This window comes from Carassius gibelio, chromosome A7 (assembly GCF_023724105.1).
Source record: "Carassius gibelio isolate Cgi1373 ecotype wild population from Czech Republic chromosome A7, carGib1.2-hapl.c, whole genome shotgun sequence".
In the NCBI taxonomy this organism is placed as follows: domain Eukaryota; kingdom Metazoa; phylum Chordata; class Actinopteri; order Cypriniformes; family Cyprinidae; genus Carassius; species Carassius gibelio.
In genome coordinates, this window is record NC_068377.1 from 19,841,669 (window position 1) to 19,861,736 (window position 20,068).

A 20,068-nucleotide genomic window follows, 5' to 3' on the forward strand; every position below is an offset into this window, starting at 1 on the left:
ACAATTCTGATACTGCTCTTAGTATTTTGATATCATACACTGATCTGTCTGCATTAATTGCATCACTTCAAAATGTATTTTATTTTTAACTGATGGAAAAAGGCTTTGGTTAGTGTAGTGACCAAGAACCTGATTGTCACTCTAGTTGAGCTCCATGATCATATGTGGAGATAGGAGAAATCTACAGAAGGATGAACATCTCTGCAACACTATACCGATCTGGGCTTTATGGCGGTGTGGCAAGACTTAATCCTCTTTTCAGTGAATTCCTCTTTCACAACTGGTCAAGGAGGCAAGCAGGCAGATTCAAACAAGCAGGTGAGTTTAAGGCAACTGAGGAGAAGCTTCCAACTTAGGAGAATCAAAGCTGAATTGATCAATAGAAGCAGAGTTATCTGAGCTGAAAATTCTAGTTCTTCAATAGACAGCCGAGACTTCCAGGATCGACAGGCTGACAGGTAGCCAAGGGATCCTCTTGAGAAGCTTGTAACCTTGAGTGGTGAGTGTGTATTTGAATGGTGTGGTAAGTGGATGCAGGTGGCCTTGATAACCAGGTGATTGTGAACGGGTGTAGGAGGCTGGTTTGTCTGGTGAGGCATTTGATTCCTTGACACTACACAACTTGTAAAAACATTTTTTGGAGCATAACTATAATTTACAGTAAGATAAAATTAAAAATGTATTTCTGAACCAAATATTTGACAATCCTATATGCTATGCTGTGCTGTGCTGTACTATGTAATGCTGTGTTATGTTGTGTTATGCAATGCTATGTTATACTTTGCGTATCATTTTGGTTGTGATTGCAACTAACCAGTATATGTTCATTCTGAGACAAACACGCCTTTATGGCTCTGCACTCATTTAGTTAATTGCATTTGCTTGTCAGCTGAAGCTTTTATGTGAAGAGGGGATTACTGGAATGACTTTACTGATATACACGCCATGTCGTGACATTTCTAAATATCTAAATGCTTGTCCCTTCAAATTAAATGCTTGTGGCAAATTAACCAGTGCCCTAAAGAGCAACTTTATCATACATTTTATCATGTATGATGCTGATCTTTAATCCTTCTTTGACAATGTGTATTTGACTTATGTTTCTGTTATTCTACACTGTCAGTAATTTCCTAAAATTGTATTATTCTGTTTTTGTATGTGTTTGTAAGCTGACTTGTATGTGACATAATTCATGTGTTTTAGATCCTTTTATGATCTAATGTCACCTTCCACTCATTAGCACTTTAAATTAGCAGGATGTTTAGCAGGTCAAAGGAAATAGAGCCTTTTGAAAAAAATGACTGGTGTGACTGAGCAATGCAAGATAATGACCTGCTCTGTGAGAGAGCAGGAGATGGATGAGGTTAAATGGTGAGGACGACATTAATTAAAAGCCATTAAGCAAAGGACGAATAACCTACTCTTAATTATGCGCTGCACACACAAACGCACTAGTTTAAAAATGAATGTGTCTATGAATGCGACTGCTTCATATGAACTGTGCTAAGATATTAGATTGGAGTATTCAGTGTTTTAGAGGTACACAGCTTTGTTTTAAGATTAAAGCAAGCAGCCACACAGTGGTTTTTGAAACGGGGCAAAGAATTTTGGTGTCCGTGTCAAGAAAAAAAAGTAACTTGTAGAGTTGTCATTGCTTGTGGGGGTAATGTTCATATCACATGTTTTACATTTGGCAGTACATTCAAGCTATACATGAATGTACTGCCACAGAACAGATGTGAAGTTAAACTTGTCTTCATTCTGTTCATCATAGCATTATACTAAAAATGATGTTCTGAAGCTGTTTGTGGTTGGAGCATGTGTTTGGGGTCTGTGTTTAGCTGGGTTAAGTATACCTCTCTGTGTATATGGTTAGTAAACGAAACCTTGTATCACCCTAGGCAAACCGGCCCATCTGTATTCTGTCATTATTGTCAGCCACAGACCATACAATGTACCCAAACTATCACCCAGACATACACTATGCAATACTCTATGCACTCAAGTACTGTACATACACATAACTCAATTATGTGACACTATCCGTCATACTAAAACAAAGTAGAAAATAAATGTTTCCATGAAATTAATTTTCTCCTGGTACAGTATGTATGCCGTGTCCAATTGTTTATGCATGTGCATGGACTGTAAGTCTTTATGAAAACTCTATGAGACAGATGTGGATATGTTTTTCCATCACTGTAAGCAGCTGTTTACTGCTGATACCAATAACAACCATGCTGTAAGTCCGTTCACCTTTAATGTACATCAATACTGTCTGTGAAAATTTGGTTACATGAATATATATAAACCATATCATTTAGACTTTTTGTGATGTTCCCTAGGTTTGATAAAGGTGAATGCTATGATCATTGATTACTTTTTCGTTCTTTCACATGTAGAGGTTTTTTATGTCAATCAAACTCCTCTAGACTTCTGTAGCTATATGTCTGCACTGTACATTGGAGTGTGTTTTAATGGTTTTGACCTTTAAAGTGCCCTGTGAATGCTTCTGAACCCCATGACCCAGGCACCCCTCAACCAAATGCCAAACACCTTATTGGTACCTCGTATTATTATTATTGTATTAATGTATACTTATAATAGTATTAACATACTATTGTACGTTTTCTTTTGTTCCAGAGCAGTGACTCAAGATGCATATGGTCTATTAACTTTTGTTTTTCGCCTTTTTTTTTTCATTTGTTCTCTCCCTCTGGCTGTCCTCAGATTAATTAAGAGTAATATATCAGTCATTATGATCTTTTTAGGCATTTTAATTAAAATCTTTGGGTGAATTTCTCCTTCTTTCTCTCTCTTTCCTCTCTTTGTCACACACAAACCGGTTCCAATTCCTTGTAGCAGAAATGAGTCGAACCAGACAAATCAAAGAGTCTATCAGAGCTGTGTGCATTGAAACGAGAGCCGAACTCCTCAGGAAGTCATAAATCAGTTCTAGTGCCACAAGAACCAAGCAAGATAACCAACCAACCAACTTGTTCACACAACAGCTTTCAACATTAACACCAATAGAACAATTATTAACAATTTTAATTCGAAGAAGAGATTGTCAAATGTATTGTTTGTGATTGAAATGCAACGCTGGACATCACATGTAAACCCAGGAGATCATGTTAAATACTTGCATTGACTTCCCCCATCCAGCAGAACCAGACTGAAATTCCTAAGGGGGAAGGGCTTTAAACCTTTGTCTTCACAGAAAAGTCCCTTTGCCAGAGAATGGCAAAGAAACTGCTTGTTGAACATTATATATGGACCAGAATGAACTCAAAAAGACTTATAAATGAATCGTTCCATTGCTTAACTCCATATTCATTTATGTGTAACCCACACATTTGACTATCATGTATAATCACTTATTGTGTATGTCTTTTGATAACTATAGGATTCATAGTCATGTCTAGTATTGATGTAATCGAATTCTCTTGCTTGATATTGTCCTGACAATCATTTATTTGTAAAATATATCATAATTGTGTTATAGGAATCATGTCCAAAATTAGACCCTGTGAGGCAAGAACCACATGCTTGGTAAGATAAACAAATGATTTACGATACCCCAGACCCAAGACCATATCTGATTGGTCAAGGCAACATTTGAGGGGTGGCCAACAAGGAAGTTTAAATACTTTGGACATGATTAAAGTCTGCTTTTAGTCTGCTTTTAGTTCCAGCCTTGCTCGTGCTATCAGTCATGCTATTAGTCATGCCTGCTCTTAGCTTTTAGCTTGTAGCTTTGCTACCTAGCTTTAGCCTGTAGCATATAGCCATGCGGTTAGTCATCATTGTTCTTTGAGCGCGGTTCTGCGTGCTTCAGCCTGCACGCCTGCTGCTACTATGCCACGATGAGAAGGAACACAACCTAGTCTCGTCAAACTTTATTTCTTTTCTTTTCCGTTTGAGAGTTTCGTGTTCTGAGTTAAGTTTTGTAACGTCGACCTCGTCTGCGAGTTTGAACTCCAACCAGCCACACAACTCCAGCTTCAGCCAACGCCCAAGCACGGGCTTCCCAAGACGTCACTTCAGCCAACTGAACTTCCAGCCAATCAGCGACACCGGGATACCCCTTTCAACTGGAGTCCCTTTCACAGCAAACGAAGGCAACGTATTCCCAGATATTTGTTGTGCTGGTGTATCTAATATAATTTTAACCCCATTGAGGAACTCAATGCGAGCGCTAATTACGTGATTGATGGTTGTTCATGTCTATGCAATTTAACGTATTGCTGTAAACTTGGAATTCCATATTTCCATTCTCTTAAACTCATCTTTCCCTAACTTTCGACCTTCCTGCAACTTGTGTGAATGTGTGTGTGCGTGCCTTTATGTGTTAGATTAGTTTATATGTCTTAGATTTATCTAATAAAGCCTTATTCATATTGAAAAGAGAAGTATCTTGTGTTTTGTGCTTACAAGTTAATGTCTTAAACTGCCGATCTTGTTACTGTGCTAATTGATAGTGTTTTCACTATAGTTTGGATATTAGTATCCAGCGCAGATTTGATGTTAAACGGCTCGTTCACTGAACCGCAGGCGCGTCTCCGTGAACAGCCGTGAAACAGTGATTCTGTTCAAATTCCCTTTTAAAATCTTAAATGATTCCCTTTGAGCTAAATTGACCTGTTTCCCTTACATCCTCTTCTCCTATTAGTATATACATTTTACATTTAACTTAAATACACGTTATTGCTTCCAATTGGTTTTTATGATTCATTATTTCAGAATGTTGTCCTGTCTTCCTCTTTTTAGGAAAGTTTTTGTTGTGCAAAGTTTTTGTCGCAGTATCTGTATGTATAGCCTGATATGTATTCACGAGTTCACATCTACGTATATTAATTCAGTAAGGTTATGCGTATTTGGCGTGCTGTCCGGGTGGAGGGCTCCGAGCTCGGGATGTGGCCCGAACCCAGAGTACTCCCCCCGGTTGTGGTAAGAGTAGATGGATCTATAGTGAGGAGAATGGGGTGGAGGAGGGATGCTGAAAACTGTAAATGAACAGAGGTAGGTTCTGCTGTTATTTATGCCTTGTCATGAGTTGATTACTGGTTGGTCTCCACTTGTGTTAATCAGGTTAATGAACTTCGACTGCTTCTCCTGAACTTTGTTATAAAACTACATTTAATTCATTGGACATCTTAAGAGCTGAAAAGAAAGGTACCTTCCTCTGATAGAAAGAGAGGGAAATGTGGGACTGGATCTAGGTTACGTCCACATGAATCCAGAGCTTTCCCTATTTGATCATTTTTTTTCCTTGTCTCAAGAAATATTTGCGTCCACACGAAACCACAAAACGATGTAGTATATGCCAGACCAGTATGTGGCGCTGTAATTCTGCCACAGAGATACACTAAAAACGGAGAAGAAGACATGGACTATGTGCATAAACCTTGTGCGTGGTACACATACGAACATGGAACAATACATTTATTAATCTGTTTTAATGTTAGTAAATAAAAAGACAATCGTTCAGTGTATGTTCATGTTTTTGTTGCTGTAACGTGACATAGAGGTTGACTAGGGGCTGATGACATCATCGTTTCAGAAAATATATGGACTCGCTGTCCAAACGAAAAAGCAAAGGCGGCGTTTTCAAATTGCTCCACTCTGGGACCCGGTTTAAAAAAATATTGGTTTCACTCTCTCAAAACGGCGTATTCGTGTGGACGAAATGCCTATACGATACAAAATGTATGCGTATACAGTGAAACACGTCTCCGTGTGGACGGGGCCTTAGTCTGGCAACAAAAAGAAAGCACAAGTACGAGAGAAAGAGATCCTGTCCCTGCTGCGGTGGCTTTTCAAAGCATGTCATGGACAGACACTGATTTCCACTCAGCAACAATAAAAGTCAGTGACAGCCGTATCTTTGAATCCTCGGTCCGTGTACGTTTTGATAGTTTGTTTTCCAATTTGAAATGAAATAAGCAGAAACGAGAAAACGGCCCCTTTATTCGTTTTTCGTTTTTTTGAAAAAAACGAAAAACGAGATTTCGGCTTGATTTTTCGTTTTTTAGTTCAGAGACATAAAACGAATAAATGACTTCAAAATTCGTTTTCCACATGTGGGCGGTGCTAAGACGCCCCCTTCCGCCGATTGGTCAAGCAAATCTGAGCATGTGACGTCATCAGTTGTCGCTCAGGTCTGTTCAACAAAATAATAGTCCTCTAACGTTACTATGGCTACCGATTCTTAAACTGTGCAGGGCAGGTCCTGTTGGGCTTTCTTCCGTGCAACTTTACGCGTTTTACAGAAATCTTTACATCAGAAATATTAAATATTAGTCTGCCACCAGCCCGTTTTAATTAGCGGTGCGGGGTTAAATCTGTGTGTTGAAGCTGCCCTAGACAGCGCCGAGCGGGAGAGGATCAATGACCAGTGTTCGGTCAGCAGTCAGAACTTGGGTACCGATGATGATGAAATACATTTTTACTGAAAATGACCTGCGAGTATGATTGACAGGACGATAGCGGAGACAATTAGAAGCGCAATATAACGTCTGTAAAAAAAAAAAAAAAAAAAAAAAATATATATATATATATATATATATATATATATATATATATATATATTCATATAAGTGACTTTGTCTTTGTTTTTAATAAAATAATTGTGAACCACAAACCGAGCCTTCGTTTTAAAGGGCGATTTGCAAATATATTTTATTTATTTGTTATAATATGGGTATTTTATGTCACCCGTCTTATTAGTTTGATTATAGTAGGCTATACGCGATTTTCTTTTTATTATTGTACTATTTTACTGTTGTTTTTTAATTAACAATATATCATAACAACTTAAAAAGATCAAAATCTGCAGAAGATATTAACAAATAACATTGGTGTTGTCATAAGGCTAAATAGGCAAAACACATCTGCTTTACAGTGTGATGGAAATAAACTTTTCTTAAAGCGTGTTGTATGTCACCACAGCTTTATTGCCACCCTTCTATATGTGTTGTATACTGTAATAGACAATTATCCTGCAAAATGATGAGTTTTGGTAAAATAAAAATAAAAAAATCATTGCGATCATATGTCAAATTGTGTTTTGAAATTTAAATAAACAACGTAAGAGGCTTCAGGCTGTCTGATGAATTCTGTATGAACAAACATCCAGCTTTGCAGTATAGGTTGCACAGAAACAGCATCTATAAAAAATATTATAATATTATTATTATAATAATATAAATATATATATATATATATATATGTGTGTGTGTGTGTGTGTGTAAAAGCAGGAAGTCCAGTCCTGGCTGTATAATCAAACAATAAAACGAGAAACAATGAATGCCATCAAGAACATTTTTTATTCCACAGGAATTTGATCCAGTTCACTTGTTAAAGGATACTCCACTTTAAAATAAATTCTGTCATCATATACTTGCTCTTATGTTTTTTTCAATCCTTTATGAATTTCTTTCTACTCTCTGTCAGGAACACAACTGGACACAGATGCAGGTATGGTGTGAGAATTTATTCAAAAAAAAGTCCAAAAGAAAAACTCCCTCCAACTAACAAAAACAGGCCGGGAAATAATAGAAAAATGTCCAGCAGGAAAATAAGAGGCTTGAATGTCCTTTCGTAAACACCCGGCAGGGGGCGCCCGATGGCGCGGCCGCGTAGGAAGTGGAGGAGGGAGGAGAACACGAGAGAGCCCGTCACGGAGCAAACCAAAAACACTTCTGAGGAATAAACAAAAGAGAACTGGAGCGCTGCTGGAATCCCTTGTATCCTCTGGTGCTCTTGGAAGGGTTAAATATAGAAAAAGATTTTGGAAAAAAATCCAAGTCCAGGCACTCAATAGGATGCAAAAGTTAAAAAGCGGACTTCTGAGGAATGTAGGGGTCCGGTCTAGTAAATGAGGGAGGGGAAAAAATAGAAAAAGCAAAACAAAACCAGTAGCAGCAGACAATGGCACGACAGAGCAGGACTAGACAGAATGACTACACATGGGCTGTAGTCGAACGACGATCTGGCACCGATTGGCGCGACAGACGGGAATAAATAGAGGAAGAGATGGACAAACATTGAATGCAGGTGAGTGGATTCAAACAATTAGAAGCGGAAACTGTAGTAATGAGGGGGAGGGAGGAACGCCACAGATAGGTGCAAGACGAACGATCAAAACCAAAACAAAACACCATGTGCACATGAAATGACGACATAAACAAAAACACACACCGAAAAACAGGGTGATCAGACAGCTGACATGACAGTACCCCCCCTCTGACGGACGCCACCAGGCGCCGCAGGAAGGGGCTCACCTCGTCGCCGGTAGAAGTCCTCGACCAGTGTCCGATCCAGCTCCTCTCCTCTGGGCCATAGCCCTCCCAGTCCACAAGGTATTGAAAGCCCCGCCCCCTACGTCGGACATCTAGCAACTTCCTCACCGTATAGACCGGGGAGCCATCCACTAGACGGGGGGGAGGGGGGGTTGGGGCAGATGGAACAAGATGGGAATGGAACACAGGTTTAACCCTGGAAAAATGGAAAACAGGGTGTACCCGACCAAGCGTGGTAGGGAGCTTGAGCTGCACCGCCGCCGGACTCAGGACCTTGGTGATCCGGTATGGGCCAATGAACCTGGGTGCCAACTTGCGTGAGGCTACCCTGAGAGGCAGGTCCTTGGTGGAAAGCCATACCCTTTGACCACACACATAGCGGGGGGCAGGAGTCCGGTGACGATCGGCCGCTGCTTTGGTCCGCCTACTAGCCTGGGCCAAGGCCGCCTTAGCTTTCTTCTAGGTGCGTCGACACCGTCGGACAAAAGCCAAAGCAGACGGGACCGCAGCTTCGGGTTCCTGTGTGGGAAACAAGGGAGGTTGATAACCAACAGAACACTGGAATGGGGACATACCTGTGGCAGAAGCCGGAAGGGAGTTATGGGCGTATTCTACCCAGGACAGCTGTTGACACCAGGAGTTGGGATTGTGGGATGCCAGGCAGCGAAGAGTGCGTTCCAAATCCTGGTTTGCCCGCTCGGACTGCCCGTTGGTCTGGGGATGGAAACCTGATGACAGACTCGTAGAGGCCCCGATCTGCCGACAGAACTCCCTCCAAAACCGAGAGACAAACTGGGGACCCCTATCGGAGACCATATCGACCGGAAGACCATGAATCCGGAATATGTGATCAACCATCACCTGAGCAGTCTCTTTGGCAGAGGGGAGCTTGGGAAGGGGAATGAAATGGGCCGTCTTAGAGAAACGGTCCACCACCGTAAGAATGACGGTGTTACCCATGGATTCTGGGAGGCCAGTGACAAAATCAAGGGCCAAATGTGACCAGGGGCGGGAAGGGATGGGCAACGGGTGGAGCAGACCAACGGGGGGCGCATTGGAAGTCTTGTTCTGAGCGCACACAGAGCAGGCAGCCACGAACTGCCTGACATCCTTGGCCATGGATGGCCACCAAAATCGCTGACGGATGGCAGCCAGCGACCTCCGGACTCCTGGATGACAGACTAGCCTGGACGAGTGACCCCACTGGATCACTTCAGAGCGCAACTTGGTGGGAACAAACAGATTACCCGCTGGACCCCCCTTCGGCACAGGACCCTTAAGTAGAGCCTCCTCTACTCGTCTCTCGATGTCCCAAGAGAGGGATGCCACCACCACCCCTTTGGGCAAGATGGTGTCTGCAGACTCCCTCCCCTCAGGAGCCTCGAAAAGACGAGAGAGTGCATCGGGCTTGATATTCTTGGACCCGGGCCTGTATGACAGGGTGAAATTGAACCGACCAAAGAAGAGGGCCCAGCAAGCCTGTCGGGAGCTTAGCCTCCTGGCCGAACGGATGTACTCGAGGTTCTTATGATCCGTCCAGACCATGAAGGGCTGAGCTGCGCCCTCCAACCAGTGACGCCACTCCCCCAAAGCCAGCCTGACTGCCAACAACTCCCGATTACCTATGTCGTAATTCCGTTCTGGGGGACTCAGGCGGTGGGAGAAGAAGGCACAGGGATGCACCTTACCATCTTCGTGTGACCGCTGAGATAGGACCGCGCCCACACCGACATCTGAGGCATCCACCTCAACAATGAATTGACGTTCAGGGTCTGGAATAGACAAGACAGGAGCAGAGATAAAACGGGACTTTAATTTATCAAAGGCCTCCTGTGCCCCAGTATTCCACTTGAACAGTACCTTGGGAGAGGTGAGTGCCGTTAAAGGTGCAGCAATCTGACCAAAGTTCCGGATGAACCGCCGATAGAAGTTGGCAAACCCCAGGAACCGCTGCAGAGCTTTACGAGAGTCAGGAGCTGGCCACTCGGCAACGGCCCTTACCTTACAGGGGTCGGCTTTGATCTCCCCTGCCGAAACAACGAACCCCAGGAACGGAACCGATTGGGCATGGAAAACGCACTTCTCCGCCTTAACATAGAGCTGGTTCTCCAGCAGCCGTTGTAACACCTGGCGAACATGCTGAGTGTGTACCTGCAGAGATGGGGAAAATATCAAGATATCATCAAGATACACGAAGACGAATTGATTCACCATGTCTCTCAACACGTCGTTAACCAGGGCCTGGAAGACAGCTGGGGCGTTGGTCAGACCAAATGGTAAGACCCGGTACTCAAAGTGTCCCGTGGGCGTGTTGAAAGCTGTCTTCCACTCATCCCCCTCACGTATACGAACCAGGTGGTAGGCATTTCGAAGGTCCAGCTTGGTGAAGACCTTGGCTCCCTGCAATAGCTCAAAGGCAGACGACATAAGAGGCAAGGGGTACCTGTTCTTAATAGTGATGTCATTCAGGCCTCGGTAATCTATACAAGGACGCAAGGAGCCATCCTTCTTCTTGACAAAGAAGAAGCCAGCACCTGCAGGAGATGAAGAGGGTCGGATGAGACCGGCTTTGAGGGATTCATTAATGTATTTGTCCATGGCCTCTCTTTCAGGGCCTGTAAGGGAAAACAAGTGACCCTTGGGCGGAGAAGTGCCTGGGAGGAGCTCAATGGCACAGTCATAAGGACGATGTGGAGGTAACAAGGTGGCCTGGGACTTACAAAACACCTGGCACAGGTCGTGGTACTCCACTGGGACCCCCTTCAAATCAGCAGCCTCCACCTGTAAGACAAGACACACAGACACAGGAAAAGAGGCAGCACCCAAAAAAGACGCATGACAAAACTTACTCCAAGACAAGACAGAGTTGCTCGACCAATCCACGTGAGGGCCATGTTGCACCAACCACGGGTGCCCCAGGACAATGGGAGCACTCGGGGATTCAAGAAGGTACAGCGTGGTTACCTCACGGTGATTGCCCGAGACTATTAGACTGACAGGAGGGGTAGCATAGGAGACAGTGGTGATCAAAGTGCCATTCAATGAACGGGCAGGAATAGGTTCAGGAAGAGGAATGACAGGAATCCCCCAACGGGTGGCTAGGGAGAGGTCCATAAAGTTGCCCTCAGCTCCCGAGTCAACCAGTGCTGCACAGGAGTTAGAAATATCACCAAAATGAATTGAGACAGGAAGGAGAGTGCGAGAGGAGGGGGAATGCAATAAAGGGGTAGCGCTCACCAGGATCCCCCTCTTTACTGGTGAGCCTTGACTTTTAACGGACAGCCTGCTGCGAAGTGACCGGACTTGCCACAATACAGACATAGCCCTTGGGTGAGTCTTTGCTGCTTCTGTTGCGGAGTGAGCCGAAGGCGCCCCACCTGCATAGGCTCCGGCTCAGTGGTTTCGGTGGGGGAAACAGGTGACGACTCCTCGGTCCTCCAGGGTGGACGAACTGCCAGGCGCTGACGGCGGCGGCGAAGGCGACCCTCGATCCGCAACGCCATATTAACGAGATCGTCAAAGTCCCGTGGCAAGTCCTGAGTGGCCAGCTCATCCTGGATGTCATCATCAAGCCCTGCACGGAACATAGCTCGACAGGCCCCCTTATTCCAATCGCAGGTCGCTGCCAGAGTCTTAAAATGAATAGCGTAGTCCGTTACTGAGCGACCCGCCTGACGGAGCCGTGCTAGCTGGTCAGCCGCTTCCTGACCTCTGGCAGAGCGGTCAAATAGCCTCTCCATCTCCTGGCGGAAATCCTTAAAAGAGGCGCAACAAGGGGCTTGAGTCTCCCAGACGGAAGTACCCCAGTCTCTAGCTTTACCAGTTAGAAGAGTCAATACATAAGCCACTTTGGACATCTCAAGAGCGTATGTGCGTGGCTGCAAGGCAAACACCACCGAACACTGGGACAAGAAGGCCCGGCAGGAATTGGGGTCTCCATCGTAGGGTGGTGGGTTATTGCATCGGGGCTCAAGCTCATGGCGAGGAAGATGGTGAGCTGCACCACCCTTTGCAGCCTCTCGTTGCAGTTCTTGGATGCGGGTGGTCAGCTCAGCCACTTGGTTGGTTAAGAACTCCACCTCCCTTGTGGTGTTCGTCAATCTGGCTTCGTGCTGGCCTAAAAGAACACCCTGCTGGGTGACTGCGGTTCTGACAGGATCTGCGCCTGCTGTGTCCATCTTGGCCAGATCGTTCTGTCAGGAACACAACTGGACACAGATGCAGGTATGGTGTGAGAATTTATTAAAAAAAAAGTCCAAAAGAAAAACTCCCTCCAACTAACAAAAACAGGCCGGGAAATAATAGAAAAATGTCCAGCAGGAAAATAAGAGGCTTGAATGTCCTTTCGTAAACACCCGGCAGGGGGCGCCCGATGGCGCGGCCGCGTAGGAAGTGGAGGAGGGAGGAGAACACGAGAGAGCCCGTCACGGAGCAAACCAAAAACACTTCTGAGGAATGTAGGGGTCCGGTCTAGTAAATGAAGGAGGGGAAAAAATAGAAAAAGCAAAACAAAACCAGTAGCAGCAGACAATGGCACGACAGAGCAGGACTAGACAGAATGACTACACATGGGCTGTAGTCGAACGACGATCTGGCACCGATTGGCGCGACAGACGGGAATAAATAGAGGAAGAGATGGACAAACATTGAATGCAGGTGAGTGGAGTCAAACAATTAGAAGCGGAAACTGTAGTAATGAGGGGGAGGGAGGAACGCCACAGATAGGTGCAAGACGAACGATCAAAACCAAAACAAAACACCATGTGCGCATGAAATGACGACATAAACAAAAACACACACCGAAAAACAGGGTGATCAGACAGCTGACATGACACTCTCAGTCCAGCCTCTCTCATTGTTAAACCATGGTTTATCACATGATCGACTACTGTAGCCCTAATCTCATTCGAGACCACTCTTCTTGTTCCTTGTCCTCCATTTCTGACTCGTCCTCTTCCTTCCCTTGCTCCCCTTCCAACTCCTCTTAGTCGAACTCATCCTCTGGCTCTCCCTCCAACTCCTCTTACTCTGTCTGCATTGTTTGCATCTATTGTCCAAAACCTATTACTTGACCTTTGGCCTATTTATAGGCCACTAGTAAAGTCATGATTGGTTGTTGTTAAGTAAAGCAACAAGTGTCTGCACATGTGAGGAGTTAGTGTGAGGCACGGATGAATTAGTGTGGCATTTTGATTGGTTGTGTTTATAAAAGGAAATAAAGAAACTTCCTGTCAGATTTTTGTGTGTTGTATAGAAAATTGTGTGTCGTGTTTTGCAAAAAGTGTTTAACGAAATTGAAAACTGAGTAAAAGGCCAAACATTTGTGTATGGTTTTGCAGATTTAGTGTGTGGTTCTGGTGTCTGAGTGTCTTTAGAAATTGGTTTTTAGAAATTGTGTGACAAGTAATAATTTTGTGTAAGCAGTTGAAAAAAAAACTGTAAGCATTTTAGAATATTCCCTTGCTTTGATAATAAATTCTTTGCTGAAATGTATTAGCTTGTGGCTGATCTGATTGATCATAAATGGGCAAGCAACCACAATTTTATCTTTTTTACAAAGTGTTGTTTTCATTTAATGTTTGCATTAGAGTTATTTAAATTAGTATTAAGCTTATTTAGATTAATTTAGTTTCTTACATCTGAAACTTATACTTGCATGATATTTTAATATACATCACAAAAATTTAAACTTGTCATTACCAAAGACAATTTTTTAAAACCTGTTCTTTATTGCAATACTATTAAAAAACTTGAACCTTAAGTAATTACTGTGATATGAAATTTTGATACTTGTACATGCCTATTACATAATTCACATTTAAACTTTGTTTTACCTGGAATCCGGTGAGCATACCAGGACTGCACCACACGGTCAAGACGAACTGTAGTAACCTGACAAGATAGCGCAGACACGCAATAACGTTTCAGGTCATCTTCCATGTCCAGTTCCTCCTGGTTCACTAATTGCATCAGTGCCCCTTTCACTGGATAATTCACTCTGTTATTTAATTCAGGACATATTCTTTAAATTGTGTGATTCTGTTTATTTAAAAGGAAAAAAAGGAAAGCAATTAGACTAGCACAACAGCTACATACAGTTAAGGAAGTTAGTTTATTACATACAATCTTGGACCTCTAGAGCAGTGGATCTTAAATCTGGTTGCTTTAAGGAGGTATTTCTACCTGATTCTACATAGAAATTCTAATGTCGTCGTTGTGACCTACTTCAATCAGTTCGTTGAAACATAAAACAGGGAAAAGCTGTTATAACCTAATTGAGTTACATTGACTTAACATACAATTTCCATTAATGCTTGCTCAGGATGGAATGTGTCTGTCTCCCTTTTGCTATTTTTAGTTCAAGAACGTTTCCTCTAAAAATTGTAATGTTGAAAATCTTTGGATGTAAATTATTCTACAGCGCATTCAGGAAAATCTAACACTTTTGGCAAATATTATTTCATGATAGGCCCTGTTAATTATCGCAGTAAATCTTACAGAGTACAGGCATATGTAATTGAATCAATCGACTGCCAATGTAAATGCCACAGGCCATGACTGTGTCAGAGTCAAGAATGCCTCCGATTTTGTAAATTACCTTCTATCATCTGTTAAAAGTCCCTTTCCTTATCAAATTACTGAAATTATGTTGATAAGATACATGTTCTTTTGTCTAATTAATATTATTATTATTATTAGAAAAGGGGGTTCCTAATGTTTTGGCTCATGGAGGATGCCAAAAGAGAGTGTCTGTGGATCTTTTGCCAAATGCAGTGGAGGCTGCAGACTGGTATGACCGTGAAGCAAGATCTTCATTGACACCAGTTTCAACTTTTGGGCAGAATCCATTTCAGTCAACAGAGGACCAGGTTGCTGTGGAGAGGCAGTTCTCTATGCAGTGTCCTGATATTGCATCTCTTTTTGAACGATGAGGGGGTGGTGTTGGCGCAGTAGATAAGACACATGCCTTTGGTGTGAGAGACCCGGGTTTGAATCCACTGTGAGACACCAATGTGTCCCTGAGCAAGACACTTTACCCCTAGTTGCTCCAGAGGCGTGCAACCTCTGATATATATAGCAATTGTAAGTCGCTTTGAATAAAAGCGTCAGCTAAATGTAAATGTAAATGAACGTGTTGTCAATTTCCAACAAGAAGAGTTCCAAAATGCTTTGAAAATACTAATTGATCTTTTTTGAATTCATGCTTAAGAAAGAAATTCATAAAGGATTGAAAAAAACATAAGAGCAAGTATATGATGACAGAATTTATTTTAAAGTGGAGTATCCTTTAACAAGTGAACTGGATCAAGTTCCTGTGGAATAAAAAATGTTCTTGATGGCATTCATTGTTTCTCGTTTTATTGTTTGATTATACAGCCAGGACTGGACTTCCTGCTTTTACACACACACACACACACACACACACACACACACACACACACACACACACACACACACACACACACACACACACACACACACACACACATAAATATTTATTTTAATTTTTTCATGGTATAATTATGTAATCTGCTTATTGTGAGCCTAAATTAGTAAATTGGTATTTAATCATTATCAGGGTGACTTGCTACCAACTGCTGGTGTTTTTTATATATATATTAAAAGTAGTGTTTCATGTTGTCACTTCACATTTAATAGCCTCTTAGAATGAAATTGCAATGTAAATTCACAGTGCCTCCTTTGAGCTGCAATAGACAGTGTGTAAAGTACATCTAAAGCCAGGTCAGATGCTGTTTCTGTGCCACCTATACTGCAAAGCTGGGTGTTTGTTCATACAGAGTTCATCAGACAGCCTGAAGCCTCTTACCTTGTTGATTTAAATTGCAAAACACAATTCGACATTTGCTCGCAATTATTTTTTTTTTTTTTTTACCAAACCTCATCATTTTGCAGGACAATTGTCTATTACATTATACAACACATAAAGAAGGGTGCCAATAAAGCTGTGGTGATATACAACAAGCTTTAAGAAAAGTTTATTTCCATCACACTGTAAAGTGATCTAGAGGAAAAGCAGATGTGTTTTGTCTATTGGCATACATAGCCTATTACGTGTTTTTTTATTTATGCTATTATAATCACACCGGGTCACCAACTAATGAAAGATTGAATAAATTAACACATCCTTCTTGACTCTTCAACTGAATGTGATGGTATTTAAGAAGCCTTTAACATTATGTGCTCAACATTAAATCTGTAACATGTAGCCAACATTAAAAATAGGGTTGTGCCGGTGAGGAAAATTTCCCATTGATTAGTTAACTTATGACAACACCAAAGTTATTTGTTAATCTCTTCTGTAGATTTTGATCTTTTTCAGTTGTTATGATATATTGTTAATTAAAAAACAACAGTACAATAGTACAATAATAATAAATAAAAAATCGCGTATAGCCTACTATAATCAAACTAACGGGTGACATAAAATACCCTATATTATAATAAATAAATAAAATATATTTGGAAATCGCCCTTTAAAACGAAGGCTCGGTTTGTGGTTCACAATTATTTTATTAAAAACAAAGACAAAGTCGCTTATATTAATATATATATATCGTCCTGTCAATCATACTCGCGGGTCATTTTCAGTAAAAATGTATTTCATCATCATCGGTACCAAGTTCTGACTGCTGACCGAACACTGGTCATTGATCCTCTCCCGCTCGGCGCTGTCTAGCGCAGCATCAACACACAGATTTAACCCCGCACCGCTAATTAAAACGGGCTGGTGGCAGACTAATATTAATATTTCTGATGTAAAGATTTCTGTAAAACGCGTAGAAGCACAGAAGAAAGCCCAACAGGACCTGCCCTGCACAGTTTAAGAATCGGTAGCCATAGTAACGTTAGAGGACTATTATTTTGTTGAACAGACCTGAGCGACAACTGATGACGTCACATGCTCAGATTTGCTTGACCAATCGGCGGAAGGGGGCGTCTTAGCACCGCCCACATGTGGAAAACGAATTTTAAAGTCATTTATTCGTTTTATGTCTCTGAACTAAAAAACGAAAATTCAAGCCGAAATCTCGTTTTTCGATTTTATCAAAAAAACGAAAAACGAATAAAGGGGCCGTTTTCTCGTTTCTGCTTATTTCATTTCAAATTGGAAAACAAACTATCAAAACGTACACGGACCATCCTCATTGACCTGTTATGTATAATGGGCTTCACAGAAAGACTGGGCACTAAGAATCTTTCCTCACATCGAGGGTTTAAAGGAAGAACAGTAGACCGTGATAACATAGAAACAAAGTGCATTCTACAAGTTGTGAATTTTTTCACCCTTCATTCTCACTTGGGTTGTTTGGAAGTGCAGAGAACAGCTTAGATACTCACCTGAATGAAGAGAGATGTGTGCTGGGATTATCAGTGTAATTAGGGTTGGGCCAATAGACGATGCCATCTTCCTTCGCTGATGACTAATAGACATCACAATGTTGCGCCTGCATCGTTATACTACCATACTGTAGTATTTTGTTGCACCGCACCACTTGCATCCGGTGTAGACACAGTGATTAGAATCGTTAGTTGTTTTCAGTTATCACTGGTCTTGTGGTCCAGGGTCACAAATGGTACAATCTTTCTTTCAGAGTTAAATATTTTATTATCCTAAATGTATACCTTTTGAGGGACTAACTAAGATTTGTTTCTACAAAACAGAAGCACAAAGCAAGTAAGTGAGGATGAGTGTGAGCTCTGGTTCAGGCAAGAGGAGCTGCTGCATGCTAATCAGAGGTGTTTATAAACAGAACAAACCATGCAAGCTATAATGAGTAGACAGAGAATTGAGAATCATTCTGGGTAGTTTTTGTCAAGCCTGTGTATTCTCTAGGAAAATTTTTATGTATTTAAGCGTTCATTATCTCTTAAGCATTAAAATAAACATTAGCCATCTCTGTGTGGAATGTGAATGAAGATCAACCCAAGCTGTTGAGGCCTAAACTGATTCTGTCCTCACTCAACCTCAGCTTCTAAAAACAGAGAGATTATGACTAAACCTGTTCAGACAACTGAATTGGACTTTTAGTTTAGATTAAGCTGGTGCTCGGAGAGCACTAACCCACATTCCAGGGTGAATCATTGATCTCTTTTTTGTTTTTTGTTTTTCCCCTCCTCTTTGTTTAGTCTGCTGAATCACATTATGAGGTGCTTTTGTGATTCCCATTTTGGCCGTTCAGTTGCCCTTATTTCTAGTGTACACACTCCCATCATCTCTCACATCTTTATAATGAGAGGACTAGAGAGCAAAGTAAATAGAAGGTTTAATTAAACTCTGACCACATGAGTCTTGATTTGCATAAGCATTTGGCCCTGTGTGTGTTTGTGGGTGAATGAGAAAGAGATTAGGCACATAAAGAATGACATACAGACCATAGAAGAAGAAAAGCAGACTGGGATTGACTGAGATTCTTGGCTCACAGCTGAAACCGTTTCTTTACTTTTCACCCTCGGCTCTCACAGAAACCATTTTATCATCATAACACCATACTCAGTTTAACAATAAACCAGTTGTTAGGAGTACACTGGACTGTCTGCTTGAGTACAACCACTGTTAAAGCAGGTTAATCTGGAACAAAGAATAAAGAGAAGGAGAATAAAGAAAAAAGTTATGCTTTTTGTGTCTGTATAAACCATTTGAAAATACATAAGTGCATGTAATGTTTCAATTGTGAGTGCCAGTAGTAAGACAAATGAGGTTTGTCTGGATTGGATTTGACATTATTGAGCAATGATTCTCATGACCTTCGTAAACCTAGAAAATAAGTTTTGAAGAGGGATTTCTGTCTGCATTTTCAAAAGAAACCAGCATCCTTTTTTCTGAAATGAAGCTTTGTGTATTGTAATATCAAAATGCTCTCATGCTTGTAGGATTGACTGTTGTTTTTGCGTTGTTCCAGGAGCTGCTTATTCAGTTCTTCGGGGATGGTCACAGGATGGTGATGTCTCTGTGGAGCTGTTGAGGAGGAGACGCTGGCTTCTCCAGGAGCCCCTCCCAATGGAAAGTAACAAAGCCAGTCAAGACAGTTTGAAGCCTGAGTCTCAGGATTCACCTGGTATACTGACTGATGACGACACAGACAGCAGCTCCCAAATAATGGTAGCCTTTAATCTTTAACAAAATATGATTTTTTTGGGGCCATTCATGCCTTTTTCCATTCCACTGCGCTACTTTTCATTGTTTTCCTGTGTACTGTGTAAACACATGCTTGACAGACATCTTTGACCATTATGCTTGCATCTTTTAATCTTATAGATAACTATATTAGCATCCACATCAGAGGCTTAGGTTTATTATTCTAAGTGCACACTCATCTACCGCTTCAATCTCTCAAGCTCATTATAACAGGATTAATTCTGATTGGGTGTCAATGTTTTTATCATTCATCGGCTGGAAAAAAAATGTTCTGAAAGTGATTCCAACGATATTGTTTCTCTGTGCCTTTATCGTTGTAGCTGAGGTGGGGATTCTTTAATATTGAGAACATTTTTTTTAGAACTACATCTCTTTATTTATCGTCCTTAGTGTGAACAGGCCTCAATACAATTAGTATTCAAACTTATTCCTGTATAAAACATTCATGCACATACAGTAGGTGCATCATTTACTTCACACACAACAAAGTGCTTCTGTCATTTTTTATTTTGTGAGTTTCAAAGGATTGAATTTCTGTTGCTTTTTTATGACATGGCCCCAGGCTTTAATTTTGGCTTTTAGGCTTTAGTTTCAGCCTGTGCCGCTC

General features: G+C 41.7%; 1 protein-coding gene across 1 annotated transcript in view; it reads left to right on the forward strand.

The window, feature by feature from the left end:
• Positions 1–20,068, forward strand: part of LOC128016737 (plexin domain-containing protein 2) — an 82,678-nt gene that overhangs the window by 30,236 nt on the left and 32,374 nt on the right. The window contains exon 2 of the mRNA XM_052601450.1: positions 19,226–19,425. Within this exon, the coding sequence (XP_052457410.1) occupies positions 19,226–19,425 (200 nt within the window). The remainder of the gene's footprint in view (positions 1–19,225; positions 19,426–20,068) is intronic.